Source organism: Cydia pomonella, chromosome 20 (genome assembly GCF_033807575.1).
Source record: "Cydia pomonella isolate Wapato2018A chromosome 20, ilCydPomo1, whole genome shotgun sequence".
In the NCBI taxonomy this organism is placed as follows: Eukaryota; Metazoa; Arthropoda; class Insecta; order Lepidoptera; family Tortricidae; genus Cydia; species Cydia pomonella.
Window position 1 is genome coordinate 4,488,659 of NC_084722.1, and position 26,920 is coordinate 4,515,578.

The window sequence follows — 26,920 nt, forward strand, 5'->3', positions numbered from 1 at the left end:
TTTATGCTAAGATCTTTATTATGGTAACAACTCGTCATTACAAACATTGTTGTATAAAAGTACAAATTCACGGCATCGCAAAGCCCGTAATAGACGATCAACTTGAACACAATGCTAATGCTTACCACTTAACTCGGACGGTTAGTAAAGGATGACTCCTGCTAGACCGGGCCGGGTTCCCGGCGCTTCGTTTTGTATGGAAAACACCACGTCATCACCGATCAAACGTCATACAAAATGACGTGTCGGGCGCCTCGGCCCGGGCCTAGCGTGAACCATCACTAAGGTAGTTTTCTAGTAGTAGCTTAGTTTGGTACTAAATCTAGTACACACACACCTAATAACAAAGATACATTGTTGAGTAAGATGCGTAAAATCTAAGACAATTTCATGTTTCGAATTTGAGAGGTCAACGAGATGGCGCTGTACAGCTCCAATAAATTTTTCGTGTTATGGCTCCATCAAGGTGTTGATGATTCTGCCAATGTCGAGGTTGGATAAGGCACGGTTAATATAATTATTAATCTTATCATATTACGATCATAGACAGTGTTCGGTGGAGTACTGCTATACATTTTACAGTAACTCTGTCAAAAATTGACGTTTGACAAACCAGTGACCGCCAAAATATATGGCGCAGTACAGCGCCATCTGTTTTGGATGTCAAACTAAGGGGCACGTTTTTTTCTTAGACCACCTCTCTATTACAATCAATTCTTTTTGCTAATAGGAAATCGGCCGCAAGCAGCCAAACCTTCAGTCATCCTAACTATCTTAGTTAAGTCGTAGACTTATTAATTATACTTTGTTTTTTTAGCATTAGAAAAAAGGATAACAATCTTGACGTGAATTTTTTTACTGAATAATCTCTTGAATAAGTTACAGCAAGTATGTAAAAATTATATAAAATATATGTTAATTTGAAGGATAAGTAATAGGTAGATTTACTATTTTATTAAAAGCGTTTTTTAATTAAAAATACACGTTAAGATTATTTACCATTTTTTGGTAGGCCAAAATTGATCATCTATGTGGTTCTCACATTCATTATTAAGTATACATATTTCATCAGAATATAATGATAACCCTATTTATTAACGACATATATGTCAATTTCAACCTTATCAGTCCGATTTAAGGTTTAAATTAGGCTACGCATTCACAAAACATGACTACTGTTTAGAAAAAAATATCTGAGGCCCTACCGCGAACACCGAAATTCGCAAATTTGCGGGCATCTTTCTCTGTCACTCTAATGCCTTAATTGGAGTAAAAGTGAAAGATGGGCGCATTTTGCGAAATTACATTTGTGAAAAACACGTTTCGACGTGGCCTGTATGAGGTAACTAGTATATTGCAGTGGTTCACTATTGCTTTAAGACCATAATACTAAATAAAGTATCAAGATCCGTGATATATGAACACATTATCCTGGTGTAACTGTAATGAAAATATCGGGTCAACAAATAACAAGAATGCCCCATTATTCATACTTATTTATAATGAGCACAAAATAATGTTATTTAAGCTATTGCAGCGGTATATACGTATACTTCGTGGTCCAAAAAATGTTCTACCCTATCATTACTTAATGTAGAATTCAAATTACGCCCCTTAAATGCATTTTAGGCATATACATCTACCATAGCTTCATGTTATGCGCCTCTATCTTATTTTAATCAAAACATTGCGTTTTCTATTAACTTTACAAGTGGTTCTAATTATTAATACCACATCCGTACCATGAACACTGATGGACAGTTAAAAGCTTACCCCCTTATTCATAAACGTGTACAAAAGTTACGATGCCGCTAATAATCGTTTGTCCCTTTCCGAGGTATTGGTATGATGGAAAGGGACAAAATATTATTAGCGGCATCGTAACTTTTGTACACGTTTATGAATAAGGGGGTTAGTTAGTAGGTGACCTCCACGCATTTATACAGGATGTCTCCCACCTAGGAGCTTTAAATGCAGGGCTCGATTCTACTCGCTAAATAGAGCTACTTTTATTATGGGATCAACCCTGAAATCGCGAACATTTTGGCGCTTTCATATACAGGGAGACCTTAGCCATTGGACAAACCCTGAAATCCCACGTAGGGTTACTTCTCAGGAATGCTCTGACGTTAATATTTTTTTAATTAGAACAAAAGATAAAAAAATAAAATTTTCGAACAAAAGTTATTTGCAATAATCGATAACAAAAAGAAACACACTGTGTTAATCTTTGGCAGTGTTTTTGTCAATTTGTTCGAAATATTTGATAATGACATTTTTCAAAAGTCGGAAGCTTATTAGTGTCAAAAGATAATCAAAAAGGTTGAAGAAGGTTCCATACTATTCTTTGAGGATATCACCTTAGGAGCTACTAACACATACAGGCTGCTCCAAAGTAAAAATTGGTAATGTGTTAATTTCTTCGAAACCGCTACACCAGCTGTTATGATACTATGTACACTGGTTCTAAATACCCTAATGCATATGTACATTTCGGCTTTGTCCAATGGCTAGGGACACACCGTATTTTGGCTGAACAGGTGTAGATGTTTTCTATGGAAAATCCAAAAAAACATTTGTATGGCTACAGCGGATTGAGCTTTACTATGAAAATGTGACTGAAAAAAGTCATCCTCACCCGGCTCACCCCTAAAGCATTATATATCGGTTTGATTCCGGAATTAATCATCATTTGACAATGCTAACATTACAAAAACCAATGTCAATAGTACCTTGCGTAAATGAGACCACCCTCTGATATAACTTATAGAGTATGGACTCGATATCGCGTCTGAAATGACAATCAAAATTGAATTCTAAATTTAAAACCATAAGGTCGTTTTGGCTGAATGCAAGTTAGACCCCTTGAAGTTCAGGGACATTTTTTGACTTGTTTTGTTCTGTAATAAGGTTCTATTTAGTTCAGCAAAAACCATCGTGGCTTTAAGAGAAAATCCATGGTGGTCACATAAAAACGAGGTGTTATTCCTTCGAGCACAGCGGGCACGCCAGGGTGCCCATGGGGTCCCAGGCCGGCAGGACTTGCGGCGTCTGCTTGAACACCTCTATCACTTCCGCTGGCACGTACTTCTTGTCTACCACCACCTGTGGTAAAAACAAAAAAAAAAAGTTAACCCTTTTAAACCCCGTGCCCGTGCAGAGCTATTTAAGGAACTAAATATTATGCCCCTTCCCTGCGAACTCATCTGCCAAGTAGCTCTCTTCACACCCAAGAATTGGATGCGTTTCGGCAGCGAGGTGTGAACCCGCACCGCGCCATGCGCAGCAATAAGCTCGCCCACATGCTCGTCGCACCTGAACACGATCTACGCAAGTCGGAGAGGTCGCTGTATGTCATGGGCCCGTCTGTGTATGACAGACTGCCGGATGCAATTAAAAAGGATGCAACTTCCATAGTGGAAAGTTAAAACTACGTAGGTGGCTCCTTGACCACACGTTTTATTCATTAGATCATTTCTACGAACTTCCTACTCAATGAGTTTAGCTAATAATTTTATGGACCCGAGTATGTCCTTAAACTACGTCCACAAGAGAGGTATGGGCATTGTTAATGTCGTCTAGCTTAGTGTGGTTAGGGCACAGCACAGCGGATGTCATTCCAGATCTGGAGCAGAGCCCAACTGGGGAAGTTCCTCCACCTTACAGAAAAACGCAGCCAAATAACATTAGACCCTACTCATAGTGTTGTGTTCCTGCCGGTGAGTAAGGTTGCCAGAGCTCCACGAAGGGAGGGGGGCTGTTAAGAGTCCGCAACGCGCATGTAACTCCTCTGGATTTACAGGCGTACATAGGCTACGGAGACTGCTTGCCATCAGGCGGGCCGTATGCTTGTTTGTCACCGACATACCTGTACCTATTGTACATTATGCAATAAGTACCTAATGCATTTCCTAGACCTAAGCCTGACATGTAACTTGGTGTTATGAATAAATTATTTGTATTTGTAAGGGTCATATTGATCAAATTTTCATGTCATTGCAATTGATATCGAAATTATGTATATATAATCAAAGATACATTGATAGAGTGAGTAATCTATGAACATTTCGTGCTTCTAATTCTACAGGTAAACGAGATGGCGCTGTACAGTTCCATACATTTTGCGTATTGAAGGTGGAGGTAAGGAATGGAATTTCCATGTACCAAAAAGTGTCGTCAAAAAACCTTAAATAGGTGGCGCTACAATATCTAGAATACTTGAAAAACTACTTCTTCTTCTTCTTTGAAAAACTAAAACTTCACCCTAGAGAGATTTGGAACTATTATTTATAGCTGACAGCTGGACACTACCATAAGAGATTTCACTCCTTTTTATTCCACACTCCATAATTTTGCGGTAGCTTTGATTGTCAAAACATGACGTTTGTCAATTCAGTGACCGCAAACATATGGCACAGTACAGCGCCATCTGTTTTGGATGTCAAACTAAGGGGCACTTTCCTTACACTTTACCTCTGTATTACAATCAACTCTCTCTTTTCTCGTGCGCGTTGGAGGGCCTGCCATCTTGTGGCCTGAATCGGAACCATAAACATGTAAATTTACACGTCACGTGTTTTCTTGTGCATAGTAGGTTCTGCCATCTTGTGGGCTACATCGGAACAATAAATATCACATTTACGCCTCGCGCCAAAAATCTGACGGCTCCTGTGCTGCCTCCTACAGTTCATGCACGCTCCCTATAATATTAGTGCCTATATCGCAAGTCAGAATACATATAAATCCAGTTGCCTACATACCGCACATTGCAATATCAACAAAATTACTTATAATAGCGTAAAGCAATAACATACGAGTCGGTAAACGTTCAGATTTAGCATTTATAATGCGTGTCCTCATTCGCACTATCAATCATAATATCTTATTTTCGATAATATTATGAGTTATCATTAAATCAAGTAAAGAACAGTTTATAAATGGTGTATGTGGCATGAGAAACCCATATAGCCAGTATCGTTTCCTCATCCCCATAGCTAAAGTGCTACTCGAACTATGAATTTGTCGCGGCGTGTGAATTTCAATTACTTGTATTGGACGTGTTTTATTATTATTAAGGGCGTTGGTGCGTTTGAACAAAGCCGGTGAGAGGAATAGTATGAGCGTTGCTAACTAGCACGGACGCGTACGGCGGACGTTGTTACACCCGCACCCGCGTCAACTAGCGGATGCCCTTCATCTGTCACGTGTTACATTTGAAAATGGACGGGCTTAATTAATAAATTTTACCTCGAAAACGAATTCCCTGAACCAGGGCTCGGTGAGCAGGAGATACCCCTTGTCATACTCCTTGTCGCTGTACGAGTTCTCCACCCGGAACTTGGTCGGCTTGCCATTTTCCTGTAACCAAAACATTTAACTCATCGAAATTATTCTGACAAACCGAAACTTAAACTGAGTTCCTGTGGCCACCTGCAGTTTCCATTTTAGATTAGCTCGATGCTCATTGTCATTATATTATTGCATTGTTACTGTCACTATTCTTTCAGAAGTATACAATCAGACATCACAAATGACCCTCATCTCGCTTCTAAGAATTGACTATGTCCTTGAATATTAAAATTTTGTATTTGATTTGTAAGACTATTATTATATTAATTTTTTATTAACATTGTATTTAAATGTGTAATCTGAATAAGTGAAATTTGTAGTATTCATATGAATGACTAAGTTTCAGTTAGGTTAGATATAAGCATGCGTTTATTTTATAACCGCACGAGACAATTTTGTACAGCTGCATAGTGGGTAAAACATGAGATGAAACTTATATTTATGTATCTATCATCTTTCTTGTAACCTATGTTTAACAAAATAAATAAATGAATGAATGAATGAAATTAACGAACTTTAAAAACTACCGTTTATACTAACACGGGAAGTTAAATAATAGATTGCAATAATCGTATTTTAAAAAGCCGATTGTGCGTCAATATTATAGCCTAATTAATCGTTGTTTGCATACTAGTCGGGAACGTGAACGCCAGGACGTGATTCCATTATAGAAATACCTGCCAGTATTTAATTTATTTATTTAAAATATGACGTTACAACTCACATCAGTCCCAACAGCGGTGAAGACCATGGCGTGCGTCATGCACGAATCCCCATAATGGAGTCGGTCCGCCTTCTGCAGCCCGATCTGCACCTCCGTGTTGAACACCAGTTTGTAATCATGCCTAGAATAATAATAATTTGTCATCAATTATGCATTATAATTACCTGTTTGCTCGCAAAGTGTTGATTGACGCAGGTACAGTGTTACAATGGTCGTTACGCCCTAGTGCATGATTTATCGAACTGCGGTATACGAACGCCCAAGAACGCCATTTATTACTTTCAGAAAGGAGACCGTCGATTTTGGGCCCAGGCGAAAACCATCAAATATATCTTACAGACTATTACTAAAGATACATTCATTGAGTAATATGTGTTATTTGAAAGGTAAACGAGATGGCGCTGTACAGCTCCATACATTTTGCGGTAACTCTGACTGTCAAAAGTTGACGTTTGACAATTCAGAGACCGCAAATCATATGGCGCAAAACAGCGCCATCTGCAAGGCCCGTACTTTTCATGCTGTTGCCAGACAAATGACGTCACGCTACATAGAGTATGATTCCAATTAGTATTTTCGTAATAATTAATCATTTATCAACCTCTTTAGGTAAGTTATACATATACTTGACAATCAGTACAGAAACGTTTAACTGACTTTCACTCAAATAAATAATAGGCTATTAATTTATTAAAAAATACATATTTTTGATTTTTAAAAGCGTAACAAGCTTTTATTTTCGTAACAAGTATTTATTTTGATACCCGTCAATAAGTAAATTATCTAAATTTGTAGTACTGTAAAACAACTACCTGTATGTTAAATTACGTCATTTTTGCGTCAACGGCATGAAAAGTACGAGCCCTGGCCATCTGTTATGAATGTCAAACTAAGGGGCACGCTTTTTTTCTTAGACTATACCTCTCTATTAAAATCAACTTTCTTACGTAAAATACATATAGATCGTGTCATTCACGCCGACGCGTGCCTTAACTCGTATTGCCATATTATTAAAGGTTAAATTTAACAAATCTGTGTGTCTTGGTGGGTGGCACCAACTATACACATTTTATTAAGGAAATGGACAATACTAGGTGTGAAAGAAACAGGAATTAGAATTAAATCATAAAAAGACATTGTTGTTGATTGCCGCGATTCATTGAATTATATAAAACAACAACGTGTCGGCAACGCGTATGAAATATCCCTGATATTCCAGGAGTCCATGGGCTACGGTGACTGCTTGCCACCGTCGTGGTATAAAATATAAACTCCATAGATTTTTGTTCCGTGACATATAAGATGAATTATTAATTACCATGAAATTACGACAACTTCATATTAGTTCTGTTAAAATATAAATAAAACTCACTGAAAAAAATAAATACCATCCTTTTTCTTGTTCTTTGGCTGTTATAACCGCATTTTTTTTTTCACAGAATATTTCGTCATGTTTGATATTTCTGGTTATTGACAGCCGAAACGCGACTGAGCGCAAAAACCGTGCTCAGGCTGTTCGAGCATGGCTTTTGCGGGGCCCTTTTTTACCTGATTATGAATCCAGTTAATTATACTACATCAATGTGTCCAATTAATTGTGTTCCCTGTTCTAAGGAGTAATGGTTGTTAGTGATTCGTAATAGTCATAGATGGTGGGTTCAAATAGATGTGCTATACGCGTGCGTCCGTGAGGGACAGAACATACGCAACTCGCCAACTTAAAAACACTTTGTAACATTCCTGATAACATACCAAAAACAATCTACGTAATTTGGACGGGCTATTTGCTGCCCACCATAAACCTAAGCCATATATATAAAATTTATGGAGCGGAATAAAAAAAAAAAGAGACTGACAAGGACAAACAATCATTTTTGTCCTTTCTGTTTTAATGCTAGGTTCAAGAAGAGCATCTCGCTCGGTCATCTCTCGACTCTATCATTTCATCTCTAAACGTATTGAAGCTCTATGGTAGTGGTACTCACGCGTCTAGGTCCTCGAGGCCATTTTTCCGCTCGAAGCGCTTGCTGACCTCGCAGCCGAACCACACCGCCTCGCCGCCCGCTATACTGTCCTTCACCACACTGCAATCATATCAGAATGAGAGCAACAACTTGCATTCGCATGCATTTTCGTTACATTGTGCTTTCGTTATGGCGCGATTGACTGAATGCATTAAGATCAGACTACTATCGAATAATCATATTCAATTACTCACACTTAATAAAAAAATGTTAACAGATAGCAAGAAATATGATCCTAGTAAATTAAGATAAATAATTTTATTTAATTTAACAAATAACACATTTTAATGTATGTTAAATCTATCCTTTGCTCGGGACGCAAAATCGGCACGCACAGTAAACCTAACTTTGCTCTCTTATTGCACAAACGACTTTTACAGTACATATGGTGCTACTTCACCGCACTAGTGCGATAACTAGGACATTCCGTAACTATGACGAAAATTTAAAGGGCCATATGTATTATAAAACGTACGATACATGTGCGAATAATTTATTTTTCGCACTTGTGTACTATTTCTTTTGTGTCTATGTTAGTAGGTATCTAGTCAAGAAAGCAGCGGATGGAGAAGACACTGTGATGCCCATCGCGAGCAGTACCCTCTTGACGACTGGGTATCAAAATTGGCCACTTTAAATTTAATTCTGTCAAATTGACAGTCAAAATTTCATTGCGGGAATTGGGGCCTGTGATTTAGATATTTATTCTCATAAGGGGGCGTCCATTAATCGCGTCATATTGTATAGGCGGGGGAGGGGGTCCGCAAAAAATCACCAATGATCACCACAGGGGACGGGGGGGTATGGACACGTATCACGTGTATTTTTTTTTTCATCTGTGCTATACTGTATTATAGTAAATAAAATAAAAATAATAGTTTTCCGCCCTTCAATTAACCAAACTGTCAAAATCAGAGTTTTTAAAAAAGTTATCGAAAAAATACACGTCATATTGGATGGGGGGGGGGGGGGGGGGGGTCCTGAAAATATCACCAAAGATCACCATGGGGGAGGGGGGGGTCTAAAACAAGCCAAAAACGTATGACGCGATTAATGGACGCCCCCTTAAATATAAAATTACACTCTAAATTATGCTAAACTAATCTACATCTCTGACACAGAAATGAGAGAGCAAGCTCTTAGTGGCGGAGAGGAAAATTTGGCGGAAGATTCTGGGGCCTATCAGAGACGAACTTGGAGGTGTAGAAAGAATTGTGAACTAGAGGAGCTGGTTGCGGTGCCCAATATAATTGGCGAGATCGAAGCCACACGACTCCGCTGGCTCGGTCACCTGGAGAGGATGGGAGAGGATCGTGCCGTGAGAAGGACGTATGTGGGGCACCCGGGTGGAAAACGTCCGTCCGGGCGTCCCAGGTGCCGCTGGAGTGACGAAGCCCTAAAAGACCTGTTCGCCCTCGGAATACCCAACTGGCGTGAAGTGGCGCAGGATAGGGCAGAGTGGCGCTCTCTTGTGTCGGAGGCCAAGATCCTGTTTGGGTCACTGAGCCAGTGAAGTATTAGTAGTAATCTATGTGAAGTTATATTATCCGAAGAATATGGCCTGTATCAATTTCAAGCCGATGCATCAACAGTGTCACTTTGTAATTTGTATGGGAACACACGGAAATTTATATTAAATATAACACTAAGACCTTGGCCCTACTTACTGCATCAGGGTCTCGATGGGCTGGTTGTTGTAAGCGGTCTGGCGGCCGCCGACCACGTTGCCGAGGCACTGCAGGGTGAACAGCCTCCCGAACGGGTTGCTGGAACGAGGGTCGCTCACCAGGCAAACCTGAACGATACAAATGATAGTACCATAGACCATATAAAGGAAGAATGAATCAAAAGCATATAGGCCGTAGAAAACATTCCAGCAAAGATAATTTGTAATCGAGATAGATTTTCAAAGAAAACTTTGCAGCCACAGTAAATTTACTGCCATCTTTTGACACTGTGGCTAAAAAGTTTACTTTGACAATCCACCTCTATTTCAAATTCTCTTAGATTGCAAATTTGACAGCTGAAATAGACGACGTACGGCGCCATGTTTTGCGGTATAACTAGATTGCCTAATCGTCGGATGAGAATATATTTGTGCCATACGCCACTTACATAGGTTTGCAGGAGAGCAAACCTTTAGGAAATATTATCATTACCTATTTATCATTTAGCCACATATGTTTACTATTTATAGTACCTACCGTACGAGTATTTTGAATATAGTGGTAATCATGAAATAAAAGCATTTTTATTATTGCCATATCCGTTTTATTGAGTAAATGTTAAACGTACAATATATGACATGACATAACGTTTTGAATATGTCACAATTTTTGTGATAATTTTCAGTTAACAGAGTGTAAATTATCCTATAATACGCGAATGTGGCAGAACAGTCTTGAATCATTTTTTTTTTGTAAACCGATTAATGTCTTCATAGCATATTTTGGCTATTTTAGGAATCATTAAAAAATTTTTTGCTCAATAATGGATATGGCACAAACGTATTCTCGGCCGACGTTATGTTGACGCGACAATCTATTTATTATTTGTTCGGAACCGCACAGCGCCATCAATTTGTCTGAGAAATTCCCGTTCACTGATGGATAATGGATATGTACTTTATTATTGTAGTGTAAAATATGATAATATATATATTTTTTTAAATATAGAAAAGCCCACAAAATGAGGGCAGCACCAGTCGTGCACCTTGCACCTAAAGTTAAGTAACCTATTGTTAAGTAAAACCGCACATGCCACTAACTGCAAAAAAAGGGCCGTATAATTCTAATTGGCACCTAAGCGCGGGCTAGTCCAACGCTCAAAAAACCAATGTCAGTGCTCTCTCCGATAACGCGCCTTTGTTACGCATCTCGAGAACACATTTTAGACTGGTTCTGTAGCGTTCGACTCGCCGGCACTCAGTAACCGTAGAGAGACCACACAAGAAATCGCAAATTGTTTTTCCATTTGTTGATTTACAAATCTTATTACAATTTCCATAAGAGTTGTAATTCAATAACCGATTAAAGTGGCCGGACCATTTTTTATGCAGGTAGTATAGCACGTGCGGTTTTAATCGAACGACTATAGGTTATCCTAATGTTTGTTTATTGTTGTTTTACCTTATCGTCAACATCAAACAACGGCCTGACGTGTTTGTCGTAGAACTCCTTGGGGGTGAGGCTGCCGAACGTGTTATACGCCTTTTCTTTATTGTAATAGTCGAAGGTGAACTTCTCTGGGGGAGTTCCTGTACACGATAAAATATGTTATGTAGATAACTAGCTTCTACAACTTCGCCTGCGTGATATGATATGATATTTATTTGTTGTTTTCATAATATTACGTTGCTTTAAAGAGGACTATGTGTCAAAACAAACCAATTGCCTAAGTAATAAGGGTGATGGTATTTTGGCTAAAATACAAATATCTCACTTCTGCAATGGAATTCCGCTTGTTGCTCATAGAACAAAATGAAGTGTATAGAAATACTTATCTAATGACCTAACTCTCATTTCTGTTTGTTTTTTGACCAGGCTCCATAAGTTGCCCATGGTCTGGTGCTTATGTCAATATACACCGTGTCTTTATTGAATTCCGTTAACTCCGGGGTATGGGTTAGTACTTTTAAGGACACTAAATGGCATAGTTAATTTTCTTGACTAACAGTAATTTGCCCTCATTATGTATTAGTTGTATTCTGTCTCTAACTTTAGGAAATCGTTCTGTGTTTACTTTCACAAAATTGCTAATTGCTTTATGTACAGACAATTTAACCCTTTTCCAGGCCGCACCAATCTACAAGGTTTTCCCAAAAAATCCAAATATATTCCAAGCAATCCAGCTTTGATGATTCATTTGAAGACAAGTACCATTTCCTGAAAGTGTAATCTAATTTGAACCTCAAATCGGAATGCTAAAGTTGAAATTCTAATGGCGCGTATGTGGTCGATAAATCGTACTATGCCTGGAAAAGGGTTAAAATAAACAAATTGTTTACATGGGCGGCGTGTCCCCATAACATCGGTCCGTATTGAAGAACAGATGAAACGTAACCATGGTATGCGGTTACACTCGTTTCTTCAGATGTCACTTGTCTTAAGAGCCGTAGTGCAAATACAAAACTGCTAATCTTTTTACAAACGTTAATTATGTATAATTTCCAGTGACTGTGACTATCAAGCGTGACTCCAAGAAAATTAGTATGAGTTATTTCTGAAATTGGTTCGTCATTATACTGAATGTTAAACTCAATAAAAGGAGCTTTACGAAATTATTTAACGAGAGTTTTTAGTTTCCTTTTATCGTATGAAATATGATATAAGAACGTACCCAGACAGGTGGCAACGATGTGATAGATGACGCCGATCTGCCGGTTGATGGTCGATTGAATGTCATCGTCAGACACCTTTTTGGCCACCAAGTCACGTAGTTCTTTTGCAAACTCGCGAAGCTAGAGCGGAAATTATCAACTTTAAAAACTATGCATAATAAAACTATATTCTATAGATGGACATGTTACAGGAAACTTTAACATTATAAGTTTATTGTATTAAAAAAACGTCTAGCCACTGAAATGAAACTTATTAAGAAAAATGCATTTTCGATTTGTCAAGATAAACATTGTCAAAACTTTAAATCCAAAATACAATGGAATGGAATATCTTATTATAGGCATCTGGGCGGCTAGCTTAAAACGACTTTATTTGGGTATATTAATATGTATATTTCATTTGTCTCTGAACTAGAGTCCGTCTAAGCGACATTGCGCCGAATTTGAAGTGATGTAGTGCTCTATGTATGTGCAGAGTTAGTCTTGTCCGACTTTACTGCCTTTCTTTACATGTGTGTGGTTGCTCCGGTATCAAGGGTCATGGTACCTTGGTTTTGATGAGCGCGTTCATATGTAAGCTCTTCCTGGAGCTGAAGGATTCGGGGAAGCACTTCTTGGGCATGACGCCGTACTTGTTGACGATGTTCACGATCATATCCCATTGTCCGCCATCGTTTATTGGGTCCTGGTGAGAAAAAGAAGTTTCTTTCGTGATTTTAATCAGATTAATGGTATTACAAAGTGCAGCGTGTAACCATGTCCTATAGGGACCGTGCGCGTTGGAGGGTCTGCCATCTTGTGGTCTGAATCGGAACCATAAACAGGCACATTTACACGTCAAGTGTTTTCTTGTGCATAGTAGGTTCTGCCATCTTGTGGGCTACATAGGAACAAAAAACATCACATTTACGTCTCGCGCCAAAAATCTGACGGCTCCTATGCTGCCTCCTACAGTTCATGCACGCTCCCTATAGGGCAAGTCTGTAGTAGGCGGTAGGCGGCTATAGTTATTTTGAAAAGCAAGTTTATCTACCCAGTGGCGGATTTGCAATGTTGGGCATCCCTAGGCCCCAGGTCCTGTAGTAAGTACTCGCCGCTTCTTTCTCAACACCCATCATATACAAGGTGCCCGTGAGGAAACAAAAAAAAAAATAACCACGTATTCCTGAGGCCTTAGGAAGGAAAAAATGTTATACAAATATAAGTTAATTCCACCAAAAATTTTTTTTTTTTGTATTTTTCTTACTTTTTATACATACCTAATAAGTACATGTTCTGGGAAAATTTATGGATTAATATGAATTGATACATTTTTTTTTCGTAAAAACTAGTCTATTCAAAGTGTTCCTTGTCACTTTGATATCTGTCAATAAGGACGTCTAAACTAGGTCACATCGCCATCAAAAAGGCGTTATGAAAAAAAAAATGTTTAATTGGTATTAACTCTGAAACAATGCGAATTAAAAAAGTTGTTATGACATTTTTGTCTCTAAATACGAACCGGAATATAATGTTAAAATCTTTCCGTTTCCTCACGTGCACCTTGTAGACTGCCGCCCCTAATATCTGGGGCCGCCCTATTCTCTGTATCTTTAGGAATTTAAAAAAGTATACAAAATCTAACATTACATGATCAAATAATGTAGGTTAAAGTCAGGTCTTTAGGTGACAGATCCAGGCGGTTAACCACCAATAACTGTTATAACTACCCGAAAATGTACACATAGTTTGTTTACTTTTATTTAACTACCTAAAGATACAGAGTATAGGCCCGAGTCTACTCGGCCTTAGGGCAAACCCGCCACCTGTATCTTATCTACCCAATTTCAATAATATGAATGATAAAATAAACTAAAATACTATCATTTCTGAGACAGTCAAATATAATTAATAATTCCCTACAACGCCTAGTGAATGTTTAATTTGACACTGTAAATAAATGCATTATTATCAAGTATCATGTAGCACGTTCAAATAATTCAATTACAACGAAACAGTACACACACTTCAGATAACACTGATAGCAGATATGGTTCATTTTATTTACGAGAATTGCTATACTAACAACACTATTGCTATACCATAATGTATCATTGGTAGACCTTATGTCTTTGCAATAAGGTTTAAGAGCTGTCAATTAACTGTGTGGATGGTACTGATAGGCTGATGGTATCATCAGCGCTCGTCTCATTCGTTTTCAGTTCATTTCTTATTTCGTATCATTCTGTATTCGCAACTTGGAAGAAGGATGATGAACGAAAAAACGAATAAGACATATTCAGGTGCAGTGTGTACAGCCAGCAACATGCAGTTTTTGAAAAATCGTAGCATTCATCTTAAAGAGTCGTTTCTAAAGGGCGTCTAGGCCTTATTGAAATTAGTCCGAAAAGTAAATTAGAACTAAGTGCACTCGCTTCTGAAATACGGCGTGGAACTGTGGGGCCGCGCAGCTGACTAGAAACGCGTGTTGCCATGCAAAAAAGAGCTCTCCGCGCTATGGCCGGTAAAGCAGTGGATACCCCTGCACGTGACCTCTTTCGGGATATTAAGATCCTTCCCCTCCCATGTCTGTTTATACAACAGATAGCAGTGTTCACGCGAGAAAATATTGCTAGCTTCAAATGTAAAGGTATTAACGACAAGTACAGCCTCCGCAGTAACAAAGATAAAAATAGGCTGGTAGTTGAAACACACCGACTCGCCAAATCAGCGAAATTGACCCATATTTTGGGACCTTGCGTCTACAATCGCTGGCCCGACACTTAGGAAATCAACTACCACCGCGGCTTTTAAGAATAAATTAGAAATGTGGGTCATATTCACTTATTTTATAGCTATGAAGAGTTCTTCAATCTATACTCTGTATCTTTAGGTATTAAATAAAAGTAAGCAAAATCTACCCTCAAATGGCTCCTATAGCCAGTTGAGGGTAGATGAAAACATTACATGATCAAATAAAGTAGGTTAAATTCGGGTCGTTCAGTCCCAGATCCAGGTGGTCTTGTATTTGGTTGTAACTAACCGAAAATGTACAAATTGGATGTTTAATTTCAGAGTATACCTATCTTAATACAAATCATAAGTGTTGCGAATTTGTATGTTTTGCCTTACGTGAAATAATGTTTAAGTATGTTAAATCAATAAATTATATAATACTCACAATGATATCTGACCTGTAACTATGTTATAAATAAATCATTTCATTTCATTTTATAAGTATTATACGTATACCTTCAATAAGAAGTTGACTAGCCGGCCGTCCAATTCCTCGCCCTGCTTTGCGGTGGCAACAATATTGTTCAGCCAGTAGTGGGAACGTTCGATCTTGTCCCAGAAGAAAAGGTAGCTGGAAAAAAAATAGTTTGAATATATCATAAATTATTCATGTGAGGCAAGGCTCGGAAACCGGTTAACCCTTTTCCAGGCCGCACCAATCTACAAGGTTTTCCCAAAAAATCCAAATACATATATTCCAATTAGTCAAGTTTAATGATTCATTTGAAGACAAGTCATATTTCCCGAAAGTGCTATCTAATTTAAATCTTAAATCGGAATGCTAAAGTTTAAATTCTGTTGGAGCATATGTGGTCGATGAATCGTACTATGCCTGGAAAAGGGTTAAATGTACTTGCCGTAAAAGCTTTTAATTTCGGTTTCGTTCGTAAAACCGTTATTTTTAAACCGGTTTTAGGGGAACATTTCCATAAAGTACTTGTCAGTTTAACCGGTTTAGAACAATAAAAACCGGTTTCTTCCTATGTCGGTGTCTTTGTTTACGCGGCCAACCACTAGGCCGGTCGGCCGTCTCGTCACTCGTCGAATAAACCGGTTTAAATAGGTTACAAGTTCGCTTAAACTTTCGCGTTCTTATGAAAGTTCGGGGTGAAACCGAAATAAACAGGTATTTACTGCTATTTTTAAAACCGGTTCCGAGCCATGATGTGAGGCAACAGAAACCAGACCTGCTAGTCTAAGTTACGTTCTCGCACGTCTTCAAGTGTGGACTCGCGCGCGAGAACACAACTTATGCTAGCCGGTCTGATGCCCTAAGGGCAGAGACTCAACAATTTTATTTCCAAAATTTATTCAAGTCAATTTAACATTTGCAGTGACAACATATGAAGCAATCCAAATAAATGTTAAATACGGTAAAAATTACAACATCCTGCAGGTTTGAACACACTACGTTGGCTATTTTATGTTCATTTAAGGGTAACTAAAAGCACGTCTGCAAAGGGCGTCAAAACGGTCTCCAACTCTCCACACTCTCATACTCCTTTATGAATAAAGATGTGCTCAGGTATTTTGTACAATCACCATCACATATATCGGAGCGAGCAACGCGCTCATAAATATTTAAACACGCTTCTAGGAGTGGTGTTTAGATATTTTTGAGGACCTCGGCCGCTCCGATATATCTGGTGGCGACGGTACCCTTTGCAACTGCATGCGGTAAGCATCCATATCTTGTTTATACAATAGGCAGTAAATTTAACTAGGACAACTGATATACGTGGGAAACAATGGAATATAACAATAACGGTTACCACAGGAACTATAACGTCATGTTGCGGTAAGGGTCGGATAACCAGAAAACAAATTGTCAATAAATATAAAACCAACAATCGACATCAATACAAATTAACTGGAAAAATTGAAATGAGAATGGTTGCTAACCAATAAATCGTTATGGAACCTAAATAGTCATTCAAAATGAAGAATGCAGAGATCGGAAACCGGTATTTTTTGTATGGAAACGAAAAGGGTATTTAATCGTTCTTTGTTAATTATTTCCTTTCTAATTGGGCAATCTAATAATACGAATTTGTTCTCTAAAAATAAAATAAACCGAAATATGGTTATTTCGAAGTTTTTTTTGGAAGAATGATTGATTTCCCATTTGACATAGTAACGCCGATTTTCATTTTGTTTCTTTGTTACAAGCTATTATTTAACTTGCATATTGACCCACTTCCCGATTTCCGATTGAGCTGAAAATTTGCATATGTAAGTCGCGTGACAATGCAATATTATGGCACCATCGAGCTGATCTGATGGAGACAGGAAGTGGCCATAGGAACTCTGTGTTGAAACAACGCAGCCTAATTGTATTTGGGGTTTTTTAAATTGTTTGAGAAAAGAGAAGTGTGTAAGAAAAGTATAGTCAGCGACAAAAGCTTGTACCAAATATTATTTTTTCCCAAAAACTTATTAACTTTAGAGCGTCTGAATGTCGCTCCGGTTTTATCTTAAGTGTCCGAGTGACACTCTTTTGACTTTACGACTCACCTTCTCGTAATACTAATAAAACATGTTTTTATCTCTAGGTACGTGAGGTTGTCACACCCCTGAAGAGGTTCTCATTCCTCTGCAGAAACAAACTCGTTGATGGCTTTTTTTTGACAGCCAGCAGCGCCATCCTACTACTGCACAGGCATATTATCCTTTGATGATCTTCAGGGACCAATCTCCTGCCTCTGCAACACGTTCCCTAACCTCTGCGAGAAGTTCTCTTACCTCTGCGAGAATTCGAAGTCGTCGATGGCGTATTTCTTGCAGAACGGTAGCCGCATGACGTTTAGGGCCGCGAATAGCCAGCAGCGCCCGGAGCTCTCCTGGTTGGTTACCGGCTTGCCTTCTGATTCTATCTATTTAAGCAAAATAAAAATAATGTTAAGTAGGTTAGCTATACATATTTACATTTAGGTGTGGAGTGCAACTAAGGAGTAAAAGAGTACATCTCAAACTGTATGAATTTACGCAAATTAAAAAATATATATATAGTTTCGAATTTTCAGTATCCTACAAGTGAACTTGTTTCAGAGAACTATGAGTTTGAACAGTAAAAATAGTCCCACTTTGCACCACTTGGTTTATTATGTTTGAAGTCTGTAAAATGATTTTGAGTTGAATATATAAAAATATTATATTTCTATGTAATACGTAGCTTTTGATCAATATGTGTGGTGTTTATAATTTTCATAATTTGGAGCAAATATTAGATCAAAGTAGATCAGAGTAGTCATTTTACGTTACTTAATAAACAAGAAAATGGTCCATTTTCAACTTGTAACTTGGATTTCAAGCTTAGGTACAGAATTCAGAACCTAAACGACTGCAGTGACATCCGTGATGAGCTTTGCACATTTTATCCTCATTGTCCATAAAGGTAAATATAGAGACGAAAAGACTGAACGAGATGCTCTTACGGAACTTTCGGTACGAGTAGCAAAGAAAGCGCTATATTGTTTGCCCTTGTCATAATCTCACTTGTCCTTTCTGTCTACTTCTAAAAAGTCCTAAGTGACGTAGACGTTTTTTATTGGGGGGTAACAATGAACCCGACCAAATTACGTAGTTTGTTTTTGGTATGTTGTCAGGAATGTTAAAACGTGTTTTTAATTTTGTCGCGTTGCGTATGTTCTGTCATTACGGGCGCAAGCGTATAGCACATCTATAGGATCCTACCATCTATGAATAGAGAAGTCAATAATAATGATATAAGAGGTTCATTCAACTTTTAAATTCACATGATAGTCCATTCTTAGATTTGGCCAGCTTCCAAATTTATTTTTATTATAACTGAGCATATTGTAAAATATTGAATTAGGGTCATTACGATAGTTTAGTTAAGTAGACTAGACAGAGTAGCAACGAATATATTTAATTTTTAATTCGCTACATGCGAAATATCATTCGATGTAGATAGATATATTAAGTCCATATTTGGCTAGGTAGGTTTATATTCTTATTTTTCGCAATTCTTTGTAGCAACTCCGTCAAGTGGACGAAATCGAGCGCAGTGACTATTTGCAACTGGAATTTTCCATACAGACATAATATATACATATCTCTTATAATTTACAGTATTATAGGAAAACAATATTATGAATAACTGTTATCGTCTTGGTAACTTTATCATTACGTATTAAAAAAAATATTTTGCCATAATGTAGTACTTAATAAATAAATTGTTGGTTTGGCTATAAAGACTTATGCTTACAACTATACGAGTGAAAAAAACTTGCAACGCATTTGAGTGTTGAATCTTTACATACATTGGTATTGTTGGCAACATTTAACATCTGGTTAACCAAACAGTTGACATACATGGAAATTACGGGTAATTTATTTCTCTTTTTGACATATATGACTACTTTCTAAACTACAGAGGTGACAAAATCTATACAATCAGCCTTGACTTCTTACCTTGATGTTATACACGTGGAGCTGGCTATCCTGTCTCCGTTTGCTGATAGCCACTTCGAATGGGTCAAAACGGGTGCACACATTCTGAGCCAGTTCATTCTTGGGGTCCGCATAGAACTTGTTTCTCAGTTCCGACAATGTTTCTACACTCAAGGGCTCTATGGAGGAAAAAACCTTATGATAATATTAATTACTTAATAAGTACTTTTATATCTATTTATTGAAAGGACAGAATAGGTACTTTGAATCCTCCTGGGTCTTGACTATATCTGCAAAAATGTGAAACATATCTAACTCGAGGGATTTTTACTTTTTGACATGCTTACTCAAATTTTGAATCTTGTTAATAGTTATTGTAGTATTGCTATCAATGTGTAAAACAATCATGTAACACCGCTGCAGTTAAAATAAAACCATAATACATAATATGTACTTATATGACTTTTACTATCAAGTTGCATCTCTATAGCTCATGATAATATGTAACTACCTATTCTTCTTTCACAATTAGAATTAAAATGGTTTAATGTACATGTACATATAGTTATTACAGTGAAATTAAAGAAATAAATGGCACCCTGGTACAAATAGCAACACTTAACTCTCCATGGGTAGACCTTATGCCTTTTGTAATAAGGTCCACCAATGTACAGTTAATGGTGTGGATGATGGTGGTGGATGTAGGTAGTCAAAGCCAAGAGGTAGGAGTATAAAATAACCATAAGTTCCTTGTCAATTGTACAAACCCGATACATGCTGCACGGTCTGATCTCCTTCATAAGATGGTTCCATATTTATTTATATATCACTATACTTCTATATTGTCAAAGAGAAGTAAACTCACTTGGTAAAAGCTTTAATGCACTTTTATTTACACATGTACTGTAGGACACGAATTTCTTAAAAATCTTTCTTTGAGTCCAAATCAATCTGTTCATTTCATAATGAGTGGTTCAAAAAAGGATTTAAAAAATTTATAATAAAATAGCAAACTATTGGACAAATTTATTTTCCTTTGACAATTATTATCAAATGCAGTTCTAGAAAAATATTCTTAAACCAGTATTTATCAGAATACCAAGCAGGTTTTATACTTAGTATTTTTTCATCAAAAAAAAGCATTCAGTCACGAATACCTATCAATCTATCATATACCTATAATACTCTGACATTCTGAATCTGAAATGAAATCAGCTGAGAAGAAGACATAAGTCATATCAAAACAACAAGTGTTTATGGATCGCAAACAAAGGTAAATAAAGCTGGATAGTTACTGTTTATTCAGATTAAATATTTAACTTTAGTTTGCGAACTTCAGAAAATAAAATGAATAAAATTAATCCTACAAGGTTATGAAATGATAAAAGCGTTCTTACTTGACGACATTGTAGACTTTCTTCTTATCAAATATGAACCAAAGGAACGTCTAACAATACCAAACACTGAAACAATTGTAAATATTTTAATTAACGGACCTACGGACCAATAAAACCGGTGATGTTGCACAAAATTTATGAAGCTACTTACTCTTTCTATCAAGTAATAATTCAACTATCTATCCTGTTCTTTAGCATGAGCGCTCTCATTGGATGAAAGTTGTTTACGTTTATAATGTTGCGTTCCAAAATAATTATTACAAATAATGAAAGGAGCAATGAAAAATACTTTAGTTCGTTATAAATATAAAATAGGATTAAAACATGTTATAAGCGATTTTTTTTAAGCAAATACCAAAATCAATGGTGTGTTTTTTAATAAAGCACTGGCAAGAAAGGTGTTTCTCTTTGTGTTAAACGTTACATTGGCAATACTGTGATCCCCTTGTACGGCGGTAAATTTGAACATCCGATCCGACTTAAACTACTGCGATATAATTATTTGAGATTCGCTAGAAAATAAAAAGAACGAAAAATATAAAAGAAACAACATTTTTCAAGTATCTTATAAAATAATCGTTCAAATACATTATTTTAGCTAAAGCCATGTAACAAGACTCATCTAAGCGAAGAAATCAATAACTTAGACATGTAACCCGCCTATTTTAAGGCGTCAAAGCATCCCAATGGATAATATCCCAGTCTGCGACTTTTCCGCATACACATCAGACGGAAATTTAGGTCAAGGACTGGAAAAGTCGTCCCAACTTAAATAAAAGATTAGTTTTCACCACCAGTTGTGAAAATGTCGTTAAAGGCATATGAAGATGCTTGTATTCGGGCAGAACTGTTTGGACAGCCCAAACCTGACAAAGACGAGTTTTTAGAAAAACATAAACACTTGGACATAGTGGAATTTGAAGAAGTGGATATCAAGACCACCATCAGTGAGGTAACATTAAATTTTTGTGTTACGGAAGTGCTAGTAGTTTATAAACATTCTAGCACTAATTTAAACTCTAAGGTATTTTTTAAAGTATTTAATTTATTAATTACTGCCTTCACTGCGCCTTAAACTTCCTTTATTTATTTTTTCAGAATACGGCTATGCTAAATGAAAATATCCAGCAAACTGGAGGTGGTCTCAACGAGTTAAATTCTATTTTAAATTCTACGCAAACGAAAATTAATCGACTGAAGGTAAGCCTGTATCTAAAATGTTAAGTAAAATTGTTATGTAAATTTCCTATTCGGAAAAGTTTTGCCAACTTTTATTTACATTCTTTGTTACCTACTTATTTTGCTTCAATCTTATTGAAATTCTGGAGACAGCGCATTAACCATGGGACTTAAATTTACCTCATGAGCCATGAGATCTTAGGGATTTTAGGGAAGCTTTATTGGGGTTACATAATCTGTACAGTCACGTCTGAAAATATCGGTACGAAAAATGTGCCAAAAATATGTATACACTTACACCTTAATATACGGGGAATAAAGTCGTGTATATTTTTGGCACTTTTTTCGTATCGATATTTTCAAACGTGACCGTACCTTAGGTAATTTTTTTAGCGCTCACTTTTACTGCTGACCGTGTATGCATGATGTACTCTTCCGCGCAAGTTATACGACTAATGCGTATCGTATTTGTATAATGTATGCCGCTGTGGACCATGTTACGGGGCTGTCCATCATATTTTTAATGAAAAGTGAATTTAAGTAGTTTCTGAAGTTTCTCATACGTGCGACATGCATTACAGTCAACCACACGCACTACATTCACAGCGTTTAAGGTCAGTCCAGACGGGACAATTTTCATCCAATATGATTAAATAGGGTTGTTTCCAATTTTTTGAAACGCATGTATTACGTTCTGTATTAACTAAAAGTTGCCCTAACATTCAACTTTTATACTAAAAACGGCTTTAAATATGTTAAATTAACAAAATATATTTTGACGGATGCTTTCGCGCCCAAAACGCTCTTTGAAAATTGTGTGACGTCACAGTTTACGGTTTGACACATAACTACATACACACGTAGAAGATACGAGCTGTCAACTGACATTTGTCATTTGTTGTTTATCGCTTAACTGTCAACAGTGTCAATCCGAGAGTTGTGACGTCATCAGAATCTTCAAAGACGTTTCGAGTTTGGTCACGTGACGTGGGCCAAAAGATATTTTTAATTCAATATTTACAAAAATATGGTCATTACAGGTCCCCTAAAAGTAGTTTAACATGTTCTTATAATCCAAAAGTATTTATTGGGATACAATTCTGCCCTAAGATTTGTAAATGGAAACAACCCTATTGTCGCTTTTGAGATTATGACCCTTCAAGTGGAGATGCGGACTAGTATGCGCATTTAGAGACATTTATTTAAAATTTAGAGCTCTCGAATATCACCATAAATCTAAAATTGGTGATTAAATTGCGTACCTACGTGTGGACGTTAGATGAGATTGACGCCAATATTTTTCCTTATCGAATTGGTCGATTTGATCATCCCGCCTGAAGGGGCCATTACAAGCAAAATAACTGGGCCTCGTGGCCTGATTGAGTATTGCCTTGTAAAATATATTATAAATTGTTATACTCTGTCAAGCTTTCTCCGTCAGTAGATAAAACAGCAAATTTAAAAAATGTAGGCGCGAAGTGTTATTGTTCCATAGAAAATTTGAATTTCGTGCCTTTTTCTACTAACAAACTGACCGGCTTTTATTTTGCATAATTATAAATTATAATTTCCAGGGCGTCTGCGGTAGCTTAACAAACTTCTTTCGCGTTAAACTATCAGCGAAAGACAACTTATCTTACTCCAGCGAACAGAGTTACATCGGCCAAACAAACTACGACAAAGATTCTGTCCCAGCTAGGACTGAGCTTGGCTCTATAAACCAAGACCTTGGTCCCGGTGACAACGAGATGACGCCGCGCGCGGGAAAATCTCAAGATGGCGGCAATTTAAACAATGCTTTAGACGATTTGAAAACAATGCAGAAAAACGACTCTACTGCCGCGGCTTTTAAGGAAGCGGGTGAGAAAATGTCGTCACAAACTAACAAACTTGAGAATTTACTTGAAAAAGCTGAAAGAGCACAGAGCTCTTTGTCTCATCAAAATAAGCAAATAAGGTCGTTTATACGATAGTGTGCCGCGAAAAAATGTATAATTATCTTATTAGTAGTCACGTAATTTTGGCTGCTATGAAAATATATATAAAAATGCTTCAGTGTCCCTTGTGCTTTTGACAATAACACCTTTAATATATATGAAGTTAGTTTTCAGATATTATGTTTTGGTAAAGTATTACAATTAAGTGACTATATAAGGTACCTATCTAAAAACTTATATAAATAAATAAAAAATGTTTTGAATATTCGAAATCCAATTTTTTATACTTTTGCCTCTTGTTAAATGCTTTTTAATATATTGGATGTTGTTAACGCGTCGATGTAAGCAACAAGATGTAAAATAAATTTAGAGATTTGGTAGATTATTTTATACTTGTCCTAAATTTTACTTTTGTGACGTAACTCAGCAAATCGGAAATTAATGGTCCATTTGGTTTGGCTACCTACCTTTTGAACACCACGCACACGCCAACGGTTTTATTTTCTCAACATAGTAATATCGGGTATATAATTATATATGTCAAAGAGCATATAATCACAACGTTCTAATATATGTATTGTACTAAAATATTTGGAATAAGATTCTTAAGAGCGTTAGTGCACTCTCGCTCACAGACCTCATATAGTTTCTTATTCCCTTATAGAAAGGAACTTTTACATAGGTGGAAGGATATGTATACGCTACCTCCCCCTGTATTGCATGTCTTGAAGTAAGTAGGCGTAGTTACAATTCCCTGTTAAATTTGAGAGCTTTGTATTAAAAAAATGCAAATGTACAAATGCCCTAATCATGTTAGACTTTGTTTTACGGCGTGTAGGGGCTATGGTGAAGGGCCTCTTCAGTCGAGAGTCCCTACGATGAAGATACCACCTGGAAGATTTATAGAAGGTAAAGATATGGAAATTGTATCCCTATGATGAACTTGCGGTGGGCCCAGAATTGACGAATGTGCCGAGAATACCCCGCACCGCGCCTTTTACGAATCACTCGCACTGCACGCGTGCTATCCATGCTGTATCCATGTGTTATCCACGATAACGCGTAGATTTGTCAAATCTAACGAGTCAAGGCACGCGACTTCGTGAATGACACGATCTATATTACAATGGGGTTGGCAACTGTCGAAGGTTTAAATGGCCCCAGCATAGGTTTTATCTGTCTCTACTTTTGTTCTATGACATTTCGCTTAAAGGGCTACCCGATCCAGGCCATACAATAATAATAATAAAAAAAAAAAAACAAAAAGTGCGGGAGTCGGACTCGCCCACCGAGGGCTCCGTACAAATTTAACTTTTTTTACATATTTATACTTTTCAGATTTTTCCCGGTACTAGTAGTATAAGACGATATTACTTCCTAAATTTCATAGTTGTAGTTCAACGGAAAGTACCCTATAATTTTAATTGGTTCTTTTGAGAGTGTGGAAATAAACGTTTATTGCTGCATTAACGGCCGTATCTTTTTTTTCGTTAACTTAGAAGTTTAATTTTTTAACAGCTTCAAGGGACTGTAGATCTGAGTATATTAATTTCAACTTGATTCCTCCACGCGTTTCTAAGATAAAGGGCCTTGACAGACAGGCGGACGGATAGGTCGGGTCGGATAGACAGATGGAAAACAAAATGATCCTATACGGTGTTCCGTTTTTTCCTTTTGAAGTACGGAACCCTAGAAACAAGGCTTTGACACTATTCGTAGGTATGACAGGTAAAACGTATGCTGGCGCCATCTGTAAAATACTTGGACTGGCCAACCCAATAATATTTTTCCGTTTCACCAGATATCGTTTCATCAGATACATTTCAAATATTTTTTTTGTTGTGCAATTTTTGGAAAAAAAGGAAACCCATATAAATCTAGTTTTTCATTGTGTCATAAGTTCATAACATACTAAAGAATCATGGAGAATGGAAAATATTTTATTTTCAATAATGTTAATATCTAGAGAGGAAAATGAGGACTACGTTTGTATGAAAAGGCAAATTTGCACGGGTCCTCCACTTTCGTCCTAATTATAGGGGTAATTATTTTTGGATCATAGGGATAATTGAAAGATTGGCATTGAGATAGAATAAGGAGTGCCAAGTTGAAGATAGGTGTGAATACACGTCTTGACAATATTACAATTAATTAACATGTATATAAAAAATTATACCTACTAATTAATCTATACAATCTTAAATATTCTAGAATCTTGTTACTCTTGTATCTGCTTGTCCATTGCTAAACTACGCTTTTCTTCCATGTTATTGAATCCTTTACAACTAGAGTCAGATCAAGATAAGTTTGTAAGCCAAACCTGTGTAAGTGTTAAGTAAACGTCATAATTTCATAGAAGTTTGACGTTTAAAATAACACTTGCACTGTCTGGTCTATTAAAATCGCTGCCGAATTATCTTGGTCGGGCTCTAAGTATTTTATTTACCTATTTAAGCGTGAAAATGACAATCTTAATCAAAACTTGCAATACGCCTATTTAAAATCTATAAGCAATTACCATTAATATTATCTTGTAAATGTAATGGTAATTATGTACGTGTTTACATATTGATTATGAATTACTTAAAGGAAATAAATTAAGGAGGTTAATCAAAAACTATTACGCTTTGTTGGTTTATTAGTGCCTATAGGCACTATATATATTTACATATTGATTACAAATTACTTAAAGTAAACTTACTTTGATTATACCTCCTTTATTTCCTTTAAGTAATTCGTAATCAATATGTAAATATATACATAATATAATAATATACTTACAT

The 26,920-nt window shown here is 36.9% G+C and overlaps 2 protein-coding genes across 3 annotated transcripts; one reads left to right on the plus strand and one right to left on the minus strand.

Moving 5' to 3' along the window:
• On the minus strand, window positions 1-21,490 carry LOC133529306 (bleomycin hydrolase). The gene is made up of 13 exons (XM_061867001.1): window positions 21,446-21,490; window positions 21,022-21,196; window positions 19,646-19,803; window positions 17,954-18,084; window positions 15,668-15,782; window positions 12,984-13,121; window positions 12,436-12,556; window positions 11,226-11,353; window positions 9,765-9,892; window positions 8,059-8,157; window positions 6,074-6,194; window positions 5,248-5,358; window positions 1-3,105 (listed from the first exon to the last, which is right to left on the minus strand). The coding sequence occupies exons 1-13, from the start codon at window positions 21,488-21,490 to the stop codon at window positions 2,983-2,985; spliced, it is 1,593 nt and encodes a 530-aa protein (XP_061722985.1). The 3' UTR covers window positions 1-2,982.
• Window positions 21,313-26,624, plus strand: LOC133529395 (uncharacterized). Of its 2 annotated transcripts, XM_061867099.1 has the most exons (4): window positions 21,313-21,973; window positions 22,120-22,221; window positions 23,775-24,060; window positions 24,976-26,624. In XM_061867099.1, the coding sequence occupies exons 1-4, from the start codon at window positions 21,827-21,829 to the stop codon at window positions 25,017-25,019; spliced, it is 579 nt and encodes a 192-aa protein (XP_061723083.1). In that variant the 5' UTR covers window positions 21,313-21,826; the 3' UTR covers window positions 25,020-26,624. The 2 variants fall into 2 exon arrangements, with proteins under 2 accessions (XP_061723083.1, XP_061723082.1); XM_061867098.1 differs by having other exon boundaries at window positions 23,775-26,624.
• Window positions 26,625-26,920: the final 296 nt, after the last annotated feature.

Excerpts from the sequence above, each read along its gene's own strand:
- LOC133529306 (XM_061867001.1), bottom strand. The coding sequence starts at position 21,490 with ATGTTCAAATTTACCGCCGTACAAGGGGATCACAGTATTGCCAAT. Across the intron at positions 19,804-21,021 it reads AAAGTCTACAATGTCGTCAA|AGCCCTTGAGTGTAGAAACA; the intron begins GTAAGAACGCTT and ends TTTCCTCCATAG. Across the intron at positions 15,783-17,953 it reads GACTTCGAATTCTCGCAGAG|CTACCTTTTCTTCTGGGACA; the intron begins GTAAGAGAACTT and ends TTTTTTTTCCAG.
- LOC133529395 (XM_061867098.1), top strand. The coding sequence starts at position 21,827 with ATGTCGTTAAAGGCATATGAAGATGCTTGTATTCGGGCAGAACTGTTT. Across the intron at positions 21,974-22,119 it reads TCAAGACCACCATCAGTGAG|AATACGGCTATGCTAAATGA; the intron begins GTAACATTAAAT and ends TTATTTTTTCAG. Across the intron at positions 22,222-23,774 it reads CGAAAATTAATCGACTGAAG|GGCGTCTGCGGTAGCTTAAC; the intron begins GTAAGCCTGTAT and ends TATAATTTCCAG.